Raw genomic sequence first — 18,949 nt, 5'->3', positions numbered from 1 at the left:
TAGCAGTTGTTATCTTTTGCTATCGTTTTCATTTAAATATATTTTCTATTTTTTTCTTAATTAAAATCCATTATTCGGGTATTGAAATGGTAATCCTTCTCTTTTCCACAGTCTAACTTTACACATTTGATGAGGGTAATATAATACAGAAATTATTACCATAATTACCATAAAGTATTGTTATTTCACCGAATAAGGAAAACTATAATGTCTTTTGTTTGCCAAACAAACAAAATAGTTATAGCTATCCTACATGGTTCTTATTTTTGGGTTCAGTTGGAGCACAGAGAGGCGTAATTCCCTGATGTGCTTTTAAAACTACATTAATATCAAGTCTAATAGACTTATTTAGGATTTGGTGAAGAGCAGCACTGCATAAAAAATACTGTCATCACCAATCAAAGACACAGTATAGAGCAATAATCAATTGTAGGCTATTTAACTATGTTTCAGCTGGTCTTTCTGAAACCTCAAACAGTTGTAATGCTCAGTGGACATTATGGTGATAAAACAGTGCTGAATATATTTTGTAAGCTATTCAAGAGGGCCCAGGATCTTGAAGGGAGCCCAACCTGAACATTTGAGTTACCAAATTATGATAATTTTGCAAAAAGAGAGATAAAATATGACTATACCTAGTCATAACAGGTCATTCACCATATTCTCTAACAAATACGATTCTGTGACCTGATTAGGGATTCACAAATGAGAAGGGCCTTGTGGTCATATTTGCTTTACTGCTTTGTCTTGAGGCCCTTTCTTTTAAGAGTCATTTGTAAAATTCAATTTAAAGCTTTACCTAAGTTTGTGTTTGTTGATATTACTAAAAACATTTATTTTACGACTCACAGCAAACCTATAGGAAGTATTTCAACACGGGGTAAAATTTGGTTTTGGGACTGCGGCTTCCATGTGTAGTCAGCAGTATGCACACTACTTGATGGCCACTCAAAGACAATGTTATATTCACTCAGTGCACAGAGTTGAAAGGATACTGGGGCCCACAGCTCATTTTTGTCTTAGGGCTGAAAACTGTATGGAGTTTAAGAATCGCACCCTGTTATACTTTTAAATCTTATTTTACAATTAATTAATATTATAAATTTGCCATGGCCCCCCCTGGCCCCCCCTTGGGGCCGCCACCGCATGGCTATTGATCATTTAAAAAACGCAATAAAAAAAAATGCCACATAGTAACTGTATCTTTAATGTAATGTCCAGCAAAATGATGTAAATCTAATATTACTTGAATTTAGGCCAACAATGCGGGGATAATTGAGATTTCTATTTTTTTCAAGATCAAAACAATTGAGGTGCTACAGAAAACAAACATCCTAAAACCCTAAAACAATCTCCGAAAATGATGCCATGTGAGACAATAAGTTATCTATAGTGGTTAAACTCTTGCGTGTTATAATAGCTGCATAATTATGCAAATTCGGCCTATAGGGGAGCACGCAATGATTCTGCGTATCATCCCTCCTCCTGTCATTGCATTAAAAACCAGCTAAATTTGGTTTGGACTTTGTTGAGCTGCGTGCAGAGAGGAATTTTTTTTCCCATCTACCGGTAATGTGTTGATAGTCTGGATCAGGGCGGGCTTACGCTGCGACGCACGGTGTGGTCGGTCGGTAGTAAACTCGATTGTGTGCGCATCATCTTCTCGGCTCCAGCTCCAGCAGCTCTCTCCTCCATCCATCCACAAAAGACTGTGCCCATCATCTCCAGCCTTCACGATGACCTTCAGAGCATCCAGTTGAATGGTGCGTGGCTGTTTTTGTCCGCTCTGGCTGCGCTTTTTGCTGCTGCCGTGGAGGAAAGCGGATACCTGTGCTGCATTGGCATCACTGCAGAGTGTTTCTGGTGACAGCAGCACGTCCGGACATTTGGGTGCATTGTGCCTGTGACAAGCTGCCATGGCGAAAACAGTTGCACCATCCAATGCAATAACAGGTAAGCTTGATGTAACGTTTGTTTGGCTTGGTATCATCACGCTAACGGGCTCTGTTGTTGTGTTTGCGCCGCGATTTGAAGCAGACTCGTGAATGACGCAATTGACATTTCCAGTGCTTTATGTGCGTGATGCCTGCTGTGCAGTCATGACCACTGTTTTGTTTACTCGCCAATGCTCACTGTTCTGCTTGTTTTCAATGGATCACAAGGCTAAAAGATGCACATTTTTATTTGGAATAAGCCCATATACACAGGCCTTAATGATTATTATTATGAATGAAAGTGTGCAAAACAGAACTGGAGTGGCTCTTTTGTGTGTTCACCTTTCTGTCATTGTTTTCCATTTTGCTCGTAAGAGCTCATATATCAGCTTTGCAGATTTAAAAGGTGTCTCGTCACTTCAAAGTAAAATTAGGGTATGTGTCTGTGGCCTTTTTTTTGGTGATGACGCGACTCAATCGGATAAAAGGGTTCAAATGGGTGGAGACTGAGAAAGGAAGACTGGATTGTTGCTTATGACACAGACCCGTGGATTATATCGTCTAATTTTTATAAGCATCAAACCATTGTGTTATGACTTTGTGGGTAGAAGAGTGGGTCACATTATAGCCTATTTACCCCCCACGCCCTCAGAGAAGGGAAATCTCCCTGTACGTCAATAATCACATTTGGTTCAACTGTAGGAGTGACTCTGCTTGTTCACTGCTTCATTTAGAAAATACTGGAAGAGATGCAGGATGACTACAGGAGGCACTTTAGGTGGTACTTTTAGGCCCATTTCATTAAGAAAAAACTGGGTTCATTTCACTTTTTATGTCTATGGCAGCACCGTTTTTGCAGCATGTATTTTTAAAATTACAGGTTAAATGTTTAAGACGTAAGCCTGGACAGCTCTATTTATGTGTGGTATTCACCTCAAAACCATAAATGCTACAGTAAATACACCTCAGCTCATTAGAGATAGACCACCCTGAAAAAAATCAATATAATGTTTCCAGTATGATGTATGAGTATGATGAATGTGTACAGTACGTTTATGAAAGTTTAAGTAAAGCAAGCAAAGCAGCTTTCCTGTGCAACATAAGCCACATTTAAGAGGGTCTAAGTTTTGTCTGCCAGGTTTCAGCACAGTAAAGGCCTGGCTAAAAAGAGATTAATTCACTGGCAGTTTAGCTCACAGTGCACATATTGATTCAGTGAATTTGTGGAATTAAACTTTTTTTTTTTTTTACCCCTACTGTTTATGAGGCACATTTACGATTTAGATGTAGATATTTGAAGACAATTACCCCTCGGTATGTATATAGATTACATAGATATACATAGAAAGACTAAAAAAGATATATTTTGAATATTTAATCCAATTTAAGTGTGTTTTACCATGGATGGATTACCTAACGGGCCTACTGGGCACAGGCCCAGGTGCCCAAAAAACATCAGGGGCACCCCTGAGCATCATCTGTAAAATTGCCAAATATAACTCAGATTGGCACATGTCAAACAGGAAGAGACTCTAAATGAAAGAAATGCAAAGAAACAGCAAAGAGACCTGAAACAATTTAAAAAATTACCTCAAAGAAATGCAAAGAAACAGCAAAAAGACAAGTGTTGTTTTTTGTCTTTTTTGGTGGCTTTGCGTCTCCATCTCAAACGAAGGGGTTTGGAAAAGCTGACGCAGACACCCCTATTTGCTTTCTGATTGGGCGTTCTAAGCCATGATGTGTCCTTCTCCTTGTCTCACCCAAGTCATGTGAACATTTTCCTGAAGAAAGCAGGCTATACATGAGTCTATGAGACTCGACTACTCGGTGTTATTTGGACATGGATAACGAATCACAGGTGTTGCTGACCTTGTTGTCTCTGGTAGCAGCTGTTGTGCTGTTAAATTCTGCATTTTGTCATGCTACTACTGCTTACATGCACAGGGGGCAAGTTATTTTTTGACCGATCTGCTCAAAGCTATGCTTCCTGTGTACATGAATGGTCATGTGATATGCATTTTAAGGCATGTTAGTATGGATTGAGATTAAAATGCTCATGTGGCTGGGGATTGTTTTTGTTTTAAGACTCAAATGTCTCAAATTTAAAATAGAGTAATGTGGATGTAACCTAAGAGAGGTGGTGGGGCCTTTTGCATATCTGTGCCCAGGGGCCCATTGTCTCATCATCCGCCCATGTCTATTTCCCCGTGTTATCACTCTACATACCCCTGTGACTTTGTTTCTTTCCTCTTCTCCATTTACACCATTCACAACCATCGTGAATTGATGCATATATGCTTAAATCAATGCTCTATGTGTTCTTTCATCCTTCGTGTATTAGGTGAAAAGATGGCACCACCGTCCATCACTCTACTTCCCGAAAAGAGATCTCCGACAAACGGTCACAGCTCTCCAGCCCGAACTGGAAGAACTAGTGAGTAATCCTCTCCGTCTTTCTGTCACATGATGCACTGTGTCCTTCCAAGTGGTTTCATCTGGATGAAAATCAGTGACCACACAATGATTATTACCAGAGAAACATTAAAGGATGCATGATATCACTCAGTAGGCCTATACATGCACAGGGAAATGTGCTTCAAGGCTGCTCTGTCATCATCTGGCAACAACAATAACCAACAGAGGCATTCAGCATATGTGGAGTGACTATGCCATCAAGGGCAGCTTCCTCCTCTCTCCTGCATACTGCTGCAGTTTGCCCTTGGCATCGGGCTGCTTGGCATTTTGCAACACAATGCATTTAACACAGTATAGCAGCCCCACACAGAGCTGAAGACACATTCCCCTCTGCTGGTATTAAAGCAGCACTGCAGGTTAGTAATGTGATGCTGATGTCATTGGACTTTTGCCAAATCGGAGTATACTCTCTCTCTTTTTCTGTCATGGTGATCCCAGCTCCATCCAACACAGAGAAAAGGCCACAAATAAATGGACACCCATCACCTTCACACTTAGCATCTAATAACAACCATGCAGGTAAACAAAGTAAGTCACTGTGTTTGCTTCTTTTAAATGGCTTTCTCTCTCTCCTTCCACTGCCTTTTTGTTGTCCTCTGACATTTTCATTCATCTTTCAGTTGTGGAGGGTTACATGAAGACAGACGACAGGATGCGATTAGCCAAAGAGAGACGTGAAGAGAGGGAGAGAAGCCTGGGTAGGTGGTGACCTGCTTTTTTTGGCACAAGTCCAAATAAAGAGGGTGACTTTTGTGAACTCCTAGATGTCTGTAAGTTCCTGTTGGGGTTATATTTTCTTTGGCAGTTTCCCTGCAAAGTTTTTGTCATGACTTTTTTCTCCTCCACAGTTTAATTGGTGATGGAAGGGCTGTGCTAGCCAGTAGAAGTTGAGTTCACTGGATTCGTGATATAATGAGAAATGCCACTTGAGACAATGTGACAGTAACACAGAATAGTGCACAGAAGTAGGTCAGTTAATCATGCAGCTCATGCAGTGGCCTCATGATGACAAGGATTTCTATCTTCATGATAGTCTCGGGTGTGGACTGACCAAGAGATGTTCACGTAGTACTGAAAGATTTGGGGGTTGAATTACATGAAAAATACATTATTCTTAAAAAAAAAGAGATAAAAGAGATTTTGAAAAGAGATAATTTACCAATTTCTTATTGCAAAATGGTAAAAAAACAAACAAACCCACATATCTCTTCTGTGGATGATATTCTGAACTCTGCACAACCAGCAAAATATTAAAAAAAGCCACCGGCAACAACTCTGGTCCATTAACTCTGTTTTTTTTGTTCATGGAACCTGGAGCCAAATTTGTCTTGTCTCTTTCAGCGGCCAGGGAGCAGCTGATACGGGAGAAGGAGCGCAGAGCTCGGCTGCAGTACGAACGCACAGTGGAGGAACGCTGGAGGCGGCTGGAGGAGCAGAGGCAGAAAGAGGAGCTCCGCAGAGCTGCAGTGGAGGAGAAGAGGAGGCAGCAGCTCGAGGAGGAGCGGGTCAGCTGATATAACAAAAAATATATATATAATCAAGATCTGTCTGATCTAAGAATGCACTATTGCCTATATCTAATTTGTGGTTGTGCGCATAGGTGAAGATATCAGGGGAACATACAGCAGACATGTCCCCCTCAGTATTTAGAACATTTAGTGCATTTCTGATAGAAACCTGAAAATAGCAAAGGACACTTATTTTCACTAAATTAAATACATTTACTTAATTAATTGTTGCAGAAAAGAGATAAGGTGGTGCGTAAAATTCATTAGAATATAGGAAATTAAGCAAGGAGTGCTTAATTTCTAGTGGAGGACTGCCAAACCCCTTGTTTCATATGCTTACCCCCAGTGTTAAAGCAAAACCCTGGTTGTGTGTATCCAAGATACATAAAATATCCAGTAAGCCTTTAAAAATAACAACAACAACAACAAAAAAAAAAAAAGTCAATAGCGTGGTGACATTGTTCAAATAAGGTTGTGCTTTGTTATGCTGTGTTCAGGAGCGACTGGAGGCCCTAATGAAACGTTCTCTGGAGCGAAGCCTTCAGCTGGAGCAGCGGACCAAACGCTGGAGCAGAGGCTGCCCTGCAGGAGCGGGTAAGAGCAAATCTTAAAGCTGCAATCAGATTTTTGGATACAAGAAGCATTGATGCAAAGCGTGAATGATATATAACTAAGAAGCAAGATATGGAAGAAAAGTTTTGCTTTTTCCAGAGGGATTGCATTTTGCTGTATTTCTGCGAGACACCAGTGTGTGTGTGTGTATGTGTGTGTGTGTGTGTGTGTGTGTGTGTGTGTGTGTGTGTGTGTGTGTGTGTGTGTGTGTGTGTGTGTGTGTGTGTAAGAGAGAGCCTTCCTCTTGGCCTGATTCATTTTGCTGACAGCCTGGCTGCTGAAGTGCGCATGAGCGGAAATGTTTTTCTGGTTTCCCACAGAGACCGGATGGAGTTACATATCTGCACTGGTGTCTATGTAGCGCTAAACTATATCATTTAAACTCTGTGGATGATTGAAATACATGTGAAAATAACACATAAATCATCTGCAAACATCTCTCTCTGCCATGGACTCTCTACCACAATGACATTTTGTATTACTGAACAGGCCTTGTGGACACAGGACAAAGTGGTTAAAAGGAGTCCCGTGACCCTCACTTGCAAAATTAACACATACTGACCAGGAAGAGATTCAAAATGAACTGCAAAGAGATACTGCAAAGGAACTGCAAAGAGATGCCATATGATTACAATAAGTGGCAAATCAATCACAAAGAGAGTCAATATGACCAAGAAATGACACAAAATGACCTCAAAGAGAGAAAACCACAAAAAGATACAAATTCTGACCACAAAAAATGCAAAGCAATGATACAGAATGAGGTGAAACAACTATAAAGTCTGTGCATCTTGCTCCTATGTCGGATAAGTAGGGGGCCTCTTGCATATCTGTGCTCAGGGGCCCATTATCTGATTATCCACCCCTGATCACAGAAATTTTCACAACCTGTGAAACAACCAACAAAAAAGCTGTTTTTGTGACATTACATCACAACATCCCTGTTGGTATGTGAACTCCAATCCAGGTCTGTACAGCTGGATGAGGAATTGCTCAGATAAATTGTTCATAACGCTCTGTCTGCTCTGCTCCGCCCGCTGCCTATAGGTGACAGTGAGAATGCCCCACTCCCATTCTCTGCTGCCTCCGCCTTTTCCCATGGCATTGCCTCCCCCCTTCCTGCTGTCAGCGAATCTGGTAAAGTTAAGCGCCCCCTTGCCCTCCCAAATGTATCACCCCTCCTGTTCATCCAACAGTTACCTTGTGTGTGTTTGTTTGCCTCTTTGGCGAGCAACTTAGACCAAATGCAAACGTTGTCTTCCTGTGATGCACGCTGCTCTGTTGTGGAACATTTGTGCAAATGAGATTTCATGTACTTCTGCAAAGTAATCTGTGTTTTCTGGGCTTTGGTGTGTTTGCTGTGTTTGTGCTTTGCAGCAGTGGCTTCTATCTTTGAGTTAATGCCACAAAAGTCAGTGTGGAAGTGCAGCACTGTGGAGACAAGTAAACGGTGCCGGAGCATTTAGTCTTATTATGATCTAACCTAATTTTTAGGCAGAATCAAGCTGAAACATTTCCAACCTTCCTATAATGTTCTGGACAGACTCTGGTGTTTTCCTCTATGACTGCAACCTGACGCCATGCAGGACAAAGAGGACAATAAGAAAATGCACCTGCATCTGCTATTTTATAGGCTAAATCTTGGCAGCACAAACATGTTCTTCTCAGTTACTTCATCACCTTCAGCCTGGTATCCCTATGGAACATGTTGGTGTAACCCTTTGAAACCTGTGCAAAATGCCTTGATGTCTTTTAAAAACACGGAAAGACGGATATGAGCTAACAGAGACAAAAATGAACAAGAAAGTAAAAAAAAAACAACAACAAGAAAATTACCTATTAGTTAAAAAAACAAAAATGAAAAAGAAATAAAAGAAAGAAAAAAGGGCTTTAGTGCTTTAAAAATATAATAATTCTGTAACATAACTTTAAAATACCCAGTTATGATAATTATAAATATATTTTTTTCCCTAAACATTTCTCCCCAGCTTTTTAAAGATAATTTTCTCTTCTAATGTCTTGCAATTTGTGGAAAATTTCTTACCAAGTTGCTTACTGCCTTTTTTCGTATATTTTCGAAAGGAATTGCACCAATTTGCAGAACGTTCAATGGTTTAAATACTTGTGAAAGGCGTCTGACAGCAGCACAAGAAAATTGATGTCACTCTAGGTTTCTGAAGGGTTAAGTAGAAACACATGATCAGTATGTATAATTCTTTCAACTTTCCCCAGAAGTCACATTGGGATTAGTTTCCCCAGATTAGTAACCTCAGTAATCACAAACAGGCTAAAGGACACTGGATCAGAGTGACTTGTAAACCTTAATGATCTCAAACACCAGGGGTATTATTGTCACAGTTTGTAGATGAGTTAGAAGTATTTGTTTCATTTTGTTTTTTTATAACCTGGCTTTTAAAAATGAAAGCAGCTAAGTGGTGCTGACTCCCTGGAGCAGAAGGTTTTGGAGATTAACTGCATATGACCTAGAATAGAAATAAAATAGATACGTCATCCCACTGAGAGTGCTGCACTCTTTAGAGATTACTCTTCACAGATGGTGACAGATGGATGAGAAGTTACAAGAGATGGCAAGAAGACCGCTTCTGCTGTTTGATGCTTGTTGGGCCTTTGCTTTTGTGGTTGTGTGTTCACACTAGGTCCGTGTATTATTGTTCACAGCCACCATGCTGGCACGTGTGTGCATGCATCACTGCACAGGAGCATACATACTCAGGATTAATTCCTAAAGATGACTAACAGAGGCATTAACACCCCATTATGTCTGACCGTTGGTTGAATCAGTCATACTGGCAGTTAAAAGGCACACGATGTGTTCGATGTCCTACCCTCAGTTGGGGCTAATTTAATTCTGGGAAATCAATGACCTCTTTTTCCAGGCATAGTCAGATCAAGAATGTCTCTCTCCATGTTTGTTCAATAAGGCAAACATGCTTACTTTGAGTTGATCTGGACAAAGTTGATCCTGCATCTGATGCTAAGAAAAAAATGTACATTTGAGATGTATGTATGCAGTTTTTCTACCTAAATCAAAAGCTGACTACCACAACTAACCACAACTTCAAGAAGATAATTTGTAACTTAAAGGGGAGCTATGCCTATGTTCAAAATTCATACGTTACTCCCATGGTCTACAGTCCAAAAATATTGGTAAAATGGGACGACTCTCTCCAAAATCCTAAAGCTAGAGTGCTAAAGCTCAGATTTGTGATGTCATAGGGTATAAAGTGTGGAAATGGTCCACTGACAATGAAAAAGAAAAAGACCTTCTAGATGACACTGAGAGCAGCCAGGGCATTGTTCTGAGTATACAGGTATGTGAACATTTTCTTTTTCAGACTCTATACTTGATGACATCACAGGTTTGAGACATACTTCTCTGGTTTCTGGCTTTCCGAGAGAGTAGCTCATGTTCACAAATATTGATTGAACTTCCCCAGGCTGTGGGAATAATAATATATCTGAATTTTAAATTTAGGTAGAGTTGCCCTTTAAGTTTGTGGCTTTAAAATACAAATATGAGTCTGTCAGCTTCAGCTGAGTGCAGCACACACTGTCCAGTCAAGCCTTCCCCTGGCTACTGTATTAACATCCCTCTGTCACTTGTGATTTACCATCATTTGATTTGATGAACATGGTGTTTGTCATCATGCAGCGCCCTGCAGCCCTCACAGGTCACCTTTCCGCAGCTCGCTTAACCCTGCAGATCACAACAGAGCTGGACTTCAGGGAGGCTCACAGTCCACTCCCAATACCCCCAAGGTCAGAACTTACTTTAATGCCCCTTTAATTGCCTTTTTTCCCCCCAAAATTGACTGTTGATGTTCTGTACCTATGCAAATGGCAATAAATGAATCCAATCTAATCTACTGATGTGCTGTACTTTGACATACTTTCATAACTTTTGTAAGAATTATGGCTGGGCACTATATTGCATATTATTTTGATAAAGTGATATGAGATTGGATATCATCTTAGATTTTGGCTGTTGTAATATTGTAAGCTTTTTTCAAGTTTTTTATTTTTTTTTTTATAAACTTTTCTGGTTTTAAAGGCTGCATTACAGTAAAGTCATGTAATTTTCTGAACTCCCCAGACTTTTCTAGCTGTTTGATTAATTGCCTTTATCCACATAGTCATCATATCATCATATCCACCATCATATCCATCATTGTGTAACTACTTTGTGCCAACAAAAGGCAACAGTAGTCAACATTAAAATATGATCGCAATATTGATATTGAGTTATTTGGTGAAAAAAATTTGGGATATTTGATTTTCTCCGTATTGTTCAGCCCTGCAAGTTGCAAGATCTTATGTCTTAAATCACTCTGCTTACAGAAAGAGCGACTGCGCAGAGAAAGAAGAACTGAATCCCCAGGTTGTGGATCCCCTTTGAGAAGATCAGAATCCCCTGCTAGTGTCACAAGACACTTGGCCTCCCCTACTACCTCCAAGTAAGATGATTTGTTAAGTCAAAGGTGGACAAACATGGCTGTCAGTAGAGACCATTACCTAATTTTGACAGTACAATTTTAAAATATCTCTCTTGTTATTAAACACTTAATTCTTAAACCAAACATTTCCATCTGTGTGCAGGCTGGCATCTAAGATGCGAGCCCAGTCTCCAAGCAATGCACATCAGTACCATTACTCTCCTACAAGACAACGTGCAAATCTGTCACCTGATGATAGGAGAGTGGAAGAGAAGAAGGTGGAGAAACACAGCGAACAATCCAAAGCAGTGAAGAAGAATACAGACATCAGCAGCACGAATCCATCTACACAAGATGAGAAGAATGTCATCAACGCTGAAATTGCTAAAGCCAGATCCTCTAAAGGTGACGTCTTGGAAAAGCATCTCAAAGGTGACACATCTGAAAAAAATCAGTCCCCTGACAGAAAGGACCACATGTCTCCCAAAGTGGATTCCTTGGAAAAGAAGACACAGAGCAACACTCAGGATGGAGACAAGAAAAAAGGTGGATTTTATACAAAGAACAATCGAGGATTTGTAGCTTTATGCTAAATTGAGTCAAGTAGTACACTTGGATGATCTTACACCAGTCTTTCTTTGACAGAATCAGCACCGTGCAACACAGGGAAGGTGGCAGCTGGCACAACAAATGCAGAGGAGGCTACCAGGTTGCTGGCAGAGCGAAGGCGTCAGGCTCGAGCTCAGAAAGAATTGGAAGAGAAAAAACGGGAACAGGAGGAAGAACAACGGTGAGTTCATTGAAAAAATCATGATAAAAGACAGTATTGAATAATCCATGAGGCTTTAAATGTGTTTAACAACTGTATGCACATGTCAATCAGACTACGGGAGGAGCAGCTGACCAAACAGCTCGCACAAGAGCAGCGACAGCAGGAGGCCACGACTCAACAAGTGAAGGAAAAGGAGAAAACGGAGGAAGAGCTTCACAGACTCAAAGAGGAAGAAGGCAAACAAAAGAAGGAGGAGCAGCAGAAGGAGCTACAGATGGACAAAGAGGTGAGAGATCATTAAAATGTGCCAGGGAGTTGTTCTTGCGTTAGAGTTTTGTAAATTTCAGGAGAATCTTTGGCACATGGTATAAACTATGCTCTGTCTTAACAGAAAGAAAAGGCCAAAGTCCAGGCTCAGGAGAATGCCGAGCGTCAGCGGCAAGACAGAGAGCTGCAGACACAACAAGAGGAGGAGGAGAGGCAACTAAGAAAAAAGGTCATTGTAAATACAAAATGCCTCGACGACAGTTCAAGCATCCATTGCATGCTGACTGCATGTTGCACTTTAAATGTTTTAAACTCTGAATTCTGTGAAGTTCACACAGTGATTAAGTGCTGATATATTTTTGCAGAGAATTGAGGAGATCATGAAGAGAACGAGGAAGGGTGAAGCTGACTTGAAGGTACTGTAAGAGGCGCCCCCCGTTCTCATACAGTAGTCCCGCTGCCTTTTAGCACCTGCTCATTATGGGATTTTTCAACTTTAATTTATTAAAACTCTGACTTTTCTGTTGTTGTTATCTTTATTAAATTCTATTGTTGGTGATACTTGGTTGGTTTTGTGTCCTGATTGCCACAAACGTTGACGTGATCATCTCTGTTAGGCATTGAATCAGAAGGAGGAGCAGGTGGAGACGGAGCCCGTCTCACTACCAGGTTAGTACGTTATTCAGTCGCCCTGCAAATACTTCAGTTTGCTTGCCGCCCGTGCTTCCTCCCTCTCTCTGTATGCCTTGCAGCTGTAAAAATGCAAACAGGGCATGCATGGTCAATGATTTCATTCAGTTATTAGCTTATTTTGAGCATGCGCAGCAGTAATCTACTTTTTTATGAGTTGGCTTGTGTGGAATTTCTATAGGGGACATGCACCAATATTTTTCCAGCATTCTTGTTATTTCTTGTTATACAGGAATTCTGATGCTACGGCTGTTTAGAAGAATGAACAGCTATGATCCTTGTCTATCAATTGCATTTAAAACCATTTGGTGGAGATTATACAGTATTTTCTGGAATATGGAGCAGCAGCCAAGGACTCTCCTCTTGGTGCTGATAGGGCAGGTTTTACTGTAGAGAAGTACCATGGGAGCTGACTGTATAATTAGCTGCTCTTGAAAATGCCCTTGGAAAATGTACTCAGGGAGTTCTCTGGCTCTGCGCAGTGTGAGCTCAAACTTTATTTAGAGTGAGTGTTAATTCTCAACTTATTTGAGTTTTACAGTTGAGCTAATGTCAGTATTTAGTATCAGCAGTAATCCTGGTTATATGTGACATCCTGTTACTGCCAGTGGTGAAGAGTGTTCAGATCTTCAAATTTCCAACCTTGTGGACAACAACGATGTATTCTCTTCTCTTCTCTTCTCTTCTCTTCTCTTCTCTTCTCTTCTCTTCTCTTCTCTTCTCTTCTCTTCTCTTCTCTTCTCTTCTCTTCTCTTCTCTTCTCTTCTCTTCTATTCAAGTAAAGGTAGTATTACCAGCATTTACAATTTTATTTAAGTAAAAGTATGTAAGTATAGTCAGAAGAATTTACTTAAAGTATTAAAAGTAAAAGTATGCAGACACTTTTAAATCAAGTTAAAAAGTAGCCTACAATATTTCCATCCAAAATGTTTTACTGTTGAAACAGAAAATGGTATGGGATTAAAATACTCAAGTAAAGAACCTCACATTCTCACTTAAGTAAAGTACATAAACCAATGTACATACTTCTATCTTAACACAGGCCCCACCTTCAGTTGGACTTTGCTATGCACTAATCACGAGCATGCATTCGCCCACAATCAGGATGGGCCAAGCCAAATATGTGTGGACCCCACCTTATATAAGGCGGCACCACAGACTGTCTTCCATGCCTTCATGTTCTCTTCAGGAACAGTGATTTGCCCAATGGTCAGGATCAGTGTGGCTGGGTGGATGTTATGTTGCAACAGGGTGTTTATTCATCTGGTTCCACCCATTGTGCCTATAGAGTCAAGTAGAGGGTGGAACTTGTGTGAGATTAAACAAAGGTAACAGTATTCTAACTGAGTTATATTAGCACAGCTGGAGCCCTGGCTTCTATGGCATTCACTGATGGGGGTGCAGGAAAGCAGACAGTGCTGTCTACTGCCTTACGGTGTCCGAGCATATTTGTGTAGGCACACCCTGATTGGCCAGCTATGTTTATGCAAATTTTAGTACACAATTGTGTGTTCATGATTAAAGGAGAGTGTTATCAATAGAGTCCAATAGAAGGTTGCGCCTGTGCTAATAGAAGTAGGGTTACAATATCGTAACCTTTGTGACATCCCACCAATGGTTACTGTTCACGGGACTCAAGTCGATTCAAATGAAATTCAGTTGTTAGCTGGACAGTCTAAGTTTGTATCCCACCGTGATGTTTTTCATTCTCCACAGGTGAAGAACAAGTAAAGACTGTTCAAACTAATGCTCAGGTCAACGAGCAAGCAATCAAAAAGGTTGAGTTTCAGGTTAAAGAGCAGGTCACAGACAAGGTCAACACGAAGGAATGTACCCTGGTGAAGAAAGAAGCAGCAGCAGCAGCAGTACAAATGGACAATCATAAGAATTTGGAAGTTAAAAACAAGACTCATCAAGTGACACCAACAAAAAGTGTTCCTGACAAGAGACCGGACATCAAACAAACCAGTGAAGAGCACGCTGGCCAACTTAACAGGGGGGGCAAAGCCTGTGTTGTCAAGCAACAGGGAAAAGAGGTGGAAACCAATGTAAACAAGCCGCACAGAGCACATGTTAAAGCCGCAGACCAAATAAATAAAGAGGCGACAAAGTCAGCAGATGCCAAAGTCAACCAAATGGAGGGCGGTATGATGAATGGAGCGGTGAAGGGTGAAGGAAGTGCCTTGATGAGAAGCCATCAGACTGCTGAAGTGAGCAAACAGCAAAGCCTGAGTGTGTCGACAGCTGCTAAAGGAGGCTCCCAGATGGAGGTCATTAGATCCTCAGTGGAACCACTGCCAGTGGTACACCTGTCACCACCAGTCATCAAGCTGCAGCCACTAGACGTGAAGGGTACAGCGTCTTCTGATGAGGTGCAGTCTATGGAGGTCAGGTGAGTCATCAGGTAACCCTGCATTATTACAATAGCTCTTTGAGGTGTTGACTTGAGTCACTTGACTTGGACTTGAGTAAGACTTTAGTCCCAAATTTGATGACTCTAGACTTGACTTGATAAAATTTTAAAATAGGACTTCCAACTTATTTTTGGACTTTCACACCAATAACTCATGACTTCACTTCAAATTTATTCTGTTGACGTGAAAATATTTGATACCTTCCCCCAAGTCCAATGGTGAAAAAGTACGTTATGTAAAAAGTGTGCCACAGATCAATTAGTTTGTCTTCATTTCTTGAGTCAACTAACAGTAATGCTGTTCATTCCCAGCACATAATACCCTACATGCTCTACTTTCTTTCAACCAATCATCAGCCTTGGAGGCTGAAAAGTGAAGGCAATGCAGAAGTTGCAAAAACTGCAGTTCCTCTAAGGGCCATTTAAGTGAGGCTCTAAAACAGTCAGTCTCCATAGACCCCCATGTTCAAATGCCTAACTTCACAGCAGAAAAAAAACATGTTTACAGCCCAGTACAAAACCCCCAAACAGTTTGGGTCTCTATAGCTAATTTCATGATTCATGGCAATTGCATGTAGGTGCAGTTTTATATTATTCACCCATTTTAATTTTATTAAGCCAAAAGTTATGCATATTTTAGGTTGTTGCCACGTAACTGACAGGCTGTTTGTGGAGCATTGCTACTATCTGTGGTTTAGATCTACTCTTTGCTCCTCCACAGCTCCACCCTCTTGTTCAATTATGGTCAATTGTGGTTAAAAAGCCCACCAAGACAGCGGCAGACAAAATGCCAAATTCAAGCCTTCAAATCACGAGCCCACAATCAGTGATGTCAGAGTAGCTACATCTATTATTTTATACAGTCTATGGATTGAACCAATCCAAAGCATCCAATCAAAGAATCAGGAGAGAACGATGAAGAACTAACGATCATGTTACCAAACCAGTTGGAAAAATGATAGCAAAAATGATTTCATTTGCGTACAAAAAATAAGTAGTAGTCAACAAAAAAGGAATTGCAAAAGACGCAGCTCAAAACTTACAAACAGAAGCATAACAACTTACATTTGGTGAACAACATATGACTTGTCTGGGACTTGAAACTCAAAATTGGGGCTAGGGACTTTTCAGTCTTGACTTTGGTCTTTACAGTCTTAACTCGGCATGTGCAAAGACTTGAGACTACTTGTTATACTTGCAATACAGTAATGTGGTCCCACCTCTGGTAGTTCTCACCACATTACACATTTGGTCTTTAAGGCCACCAATATTTAAAATAATGCTTATTAAACTATTATATTCCAGCCCAGTTTCAAAGGAGGAGCTGATTTCAATCCCAGAGTTTTCACCAGTTAACGAAATCCAGCCCAGCAATGTGAGCAACACCCGTGCTCTTGAAGACCTGATGGACCTGACAGGCGGCATCAGCCACCCCAAACTGTCCTCTGAAGGCAACATAGGCGACTGCAACAAGAACCTAATTGAGGGTGTTGTTAGTCCCATGTCAGACTCGAAGCTCATTGTGACTCCTCCATCCTCAAATAAACTTAGCATCCAGTAGTTCATTAATCTCTCTCTCCCTTTCTCCCTTTTTCGCTTGTCTTCTATCCCTCTGTCACAAACACTCACATGTTGTCACATGTGAAGTGCGTGCCCACGTGTCACTACGTTTATGGGAATAGAGCCATAGAGATTGACTTTTAAAAAAATCTGTAAACTTGCAATATAAAAGACATTTATTCTATATTCTAATCACATAGCAACTGACCATTGAAGTTTGTGTCACAGATTTTGTTTGATCTGAGGACAAGTGTGTGTGTGTGTGTGTGTGCAAGATGAGCACATGTGAAAGAGAGTCAGGGAGAGAAAGTGTGTCTGGATGTATGAAGTTATTACGAAAAAAAGACAAATATCAGGGTTTTGACTACTATAGAAATTTAGAAAACACACAATTGCAAATGTATGGTGAGTTAGTTTTCCCTGCACAGATTCCTCACTGGGTCCCAGTACAGGAGTAACAAGCCTGCTCAGAGCATCGACGGCTGCATTTATACCTATGCCTTTCCACAAGCCCTATAAAGCCTTCAAACTTAATTCAGTGTGTTGCTGAGAAAGGCATGGTGATAATATCATTTTAATAATAGCCTACTTTTTAATACTTAAAAAAGAGAGTGCTTCCCAGGTAATGTTATCCATGCATGTGTTGATGTTTGATTGGACTGGAATTTAATGGATTTATCTAGCAAACTAAACTCCAGCAGGACTCGTTCACTCTTCTTAACCCTGCAAGATCTGATCATGGGATTGTTCACATTTTTAATGTCATGGCAATGAGACGATTCCCTTTATCCTTTTTTTAAAATATTTAACTGGGACTTTCTAACTGCACGTGAGTGAGGAGGATGATTCCAAAGCTGTAAAATTGAATGTTATCGCACACTGAGAAAATCAAGGCTTCAACACAAATGATGACACATACATACATACAGTATACTACATGTCTGTTGCAGACTAAAGTGAATCACTAACTTTGATTCTATTGCAAATATACAGTATTGCGTTCATAAAAGCTTATTTAACTGGCAAGGTGGCCATTTTTACAGAGGCTGCGTTGATAAATGGCTTTTCAGTGATGATAACATTGTAAGCTGAGCCGCCTCGTGCCATTTAAACAGTTTTCTGCAGGTGTACCTTCCTATTTAAAGGGTTTCCAAGGCAAAATGGATGCATTAGTCTATTAGACACATCGTAACGTACAGTAGATTCCAGTCAATAGATATCTGGCTGTTGATGTGTTAGACTGAAGTTCACTGGGGCAAGAGTTTACTCAACAATCGACATGTAGCTATAAAGATGCTGTTACAGTTTCTTCTCCTTCAATACTGTGTGGTTCTGTAGGAAATCTAGTTGGCTCCTTTAACTTATTGAACCGTTCATAAAATTAGTAGTAATTGCATTTTTTTGGTCATGTCTACATGTATTACAGTATAGATGCCTTATGAGGAACTGATTAGTTGCTGGAATACTGTGCAAACCATTTTTGCAGTCTCCTGGCTGTGTGTGTTTATCCTTTCTGTTTAGCCACTGAGACTGTTCTGTGTGACCTGTTATACTTGAACCTTAGTTTGAAATGCTTCATCTCCTCCATGCTGCAAAAACAATAATGCCAACCAATAGCTTATACATATTATTATGCCACTTATAAAGTGACGTTTAGATTTGTGTTCCTTAAACAATACATAGCCTGATCAGTCTTAAATTGTCTGAAGTGAAGTTACCACATATGGATGTTACACACAGTATTCAAAAGTTAGGATTTGCTGTACATTTTACATATTCAAACACTGCTGTTTTACGTTGACTAAAATCACACTTTCTTTTGCAAAGGGGATGATTTCAAGGGAAAGCATATGAGTACGAAATGATACAGTATATTCAACCAATTTGAATAGTACTCAAGTTTGCTCATATCCATATTTCAAAACGGTCTTTCACAGTCAGCTCAACACTGAGTTATGTATTTACTGTAGACACTGTGCATGGTTAGCATGGTCATAACAATGTTATCTGAAACAATAAAATGTAAAACTGGGAAATTCTGTGTTTTTATTTGTGTGTTTTTTTTTATTAGGAAGCAGTTAACAGGGGGGAGCTGATCATATCATGGAGTGAGATGAAGAGAGAGATGGAAGACTTCAGAGACAGAGAATGAGACGTACAAAGAAAGAAATTGCACAGATTGTTGTAAAACACACACACATAACTAGCTCAAGCCAGTGCTGTCTGATATACATACGAATATAAATCCTTTAGTACCCTTATAG

The 18,949-nt window shown here is 40.3% G+C and overlaps 1 protein-coding gene across 3 annotated transcripts; it reads left to right on the top strand.

Moving 5' to 3' along the window:
- The first annotated feature begins 1,505 nt into the window (after positions 1-1,505).
- On the top strand, positions 1,506-18,715 carry map7d2a (MAP7 domain containing 2a). Of its 3 annotated transcripts, none has more exons than XM_042499884.2 (17): positions 1,506-1,953; positions 4,276-4,368; positions 4,848-4,928; positions 5,030-5,107; positions 5,751-5,914; positions 6,415-6,511; positions 7,577-7,666; positions 10,203-10,309; positions 10,889-11,004; positions 11,147-11,529; positions 11,629-11,773; positions 11,867-12,041; positions 12,147-12,251; positions 12,388-12,438; positions 12,640-12,691; positions 14,429-15,104; positions 16,431-18,715. In XM_042499884.2, the coding sequence occupies exons 1-17, from the start codon at positions 1,917-1,919 to the stop codon at positions 16,684-16,686; spliced, it is 2,706 nt and encodes a 901-aa protein (XP_042355818.2). In that variant the 5' UTR covers positions 1,506-1,916; the 3' UTR covers positions 16,687-18,715. The 3 variants fall into 3 exon arrangements, with proteins under 3 accessions (XP_042355818.2, XP_042355819.2, XP_042355817.2); XM_042499883.2 differs by having other exon boundaries at positions 1,507-1,953; positions 4,848-4,937; XM_042499885.2 differs by lacking the exon at positions 7,577-7,666 and having other exon boundaries at positions 4,848-4,937.
- Positions 18,716-18,949: the final 234 nt, after the last annotated feature.

This window comes from Plectropomus leopardus, chromosome 15 (genome assembly GCF_026936395.1).
Source record: "Plectropomus leopardus strain MGB_pleo_1.0 chromosome 15, ASM2693639v1, whole genome shotgun sequence".
Classification (NCBI taxonomy): Eukaryota; Metazoa; Chordata; class Actinopteri; order Perciformes; family Serranidae; genus Plectropomus; species Plectropomus leopardus.
The sequence above is the reverse complement of the archived record's forward strand: the minus strand, read 5'-3'. Positions and strand labels throughout refer to the sequence as shown.

Coding starts and splice junctions, on each gene's coding strand:
- map7d2a (XM_042499883.2), top strand. CDS start 1,917: ATGGCGAAAACAGTTGCACCATCCAATGCAATAACAG. Junction 11,774..11,866: donor GAACAGGAGGAAGAACAACG/GTGAGTTCATTG, acceptor CATGTCAATCAG/ACTACGGGAGGAGCAGCTGA. Junction 12,692..14,428: donor GGAGCCCGTCTCACTACCAG/GTTAGTACGTTA, acceptor CATTCTCCACAG/GTGAAGAACAAGTAAAGACT.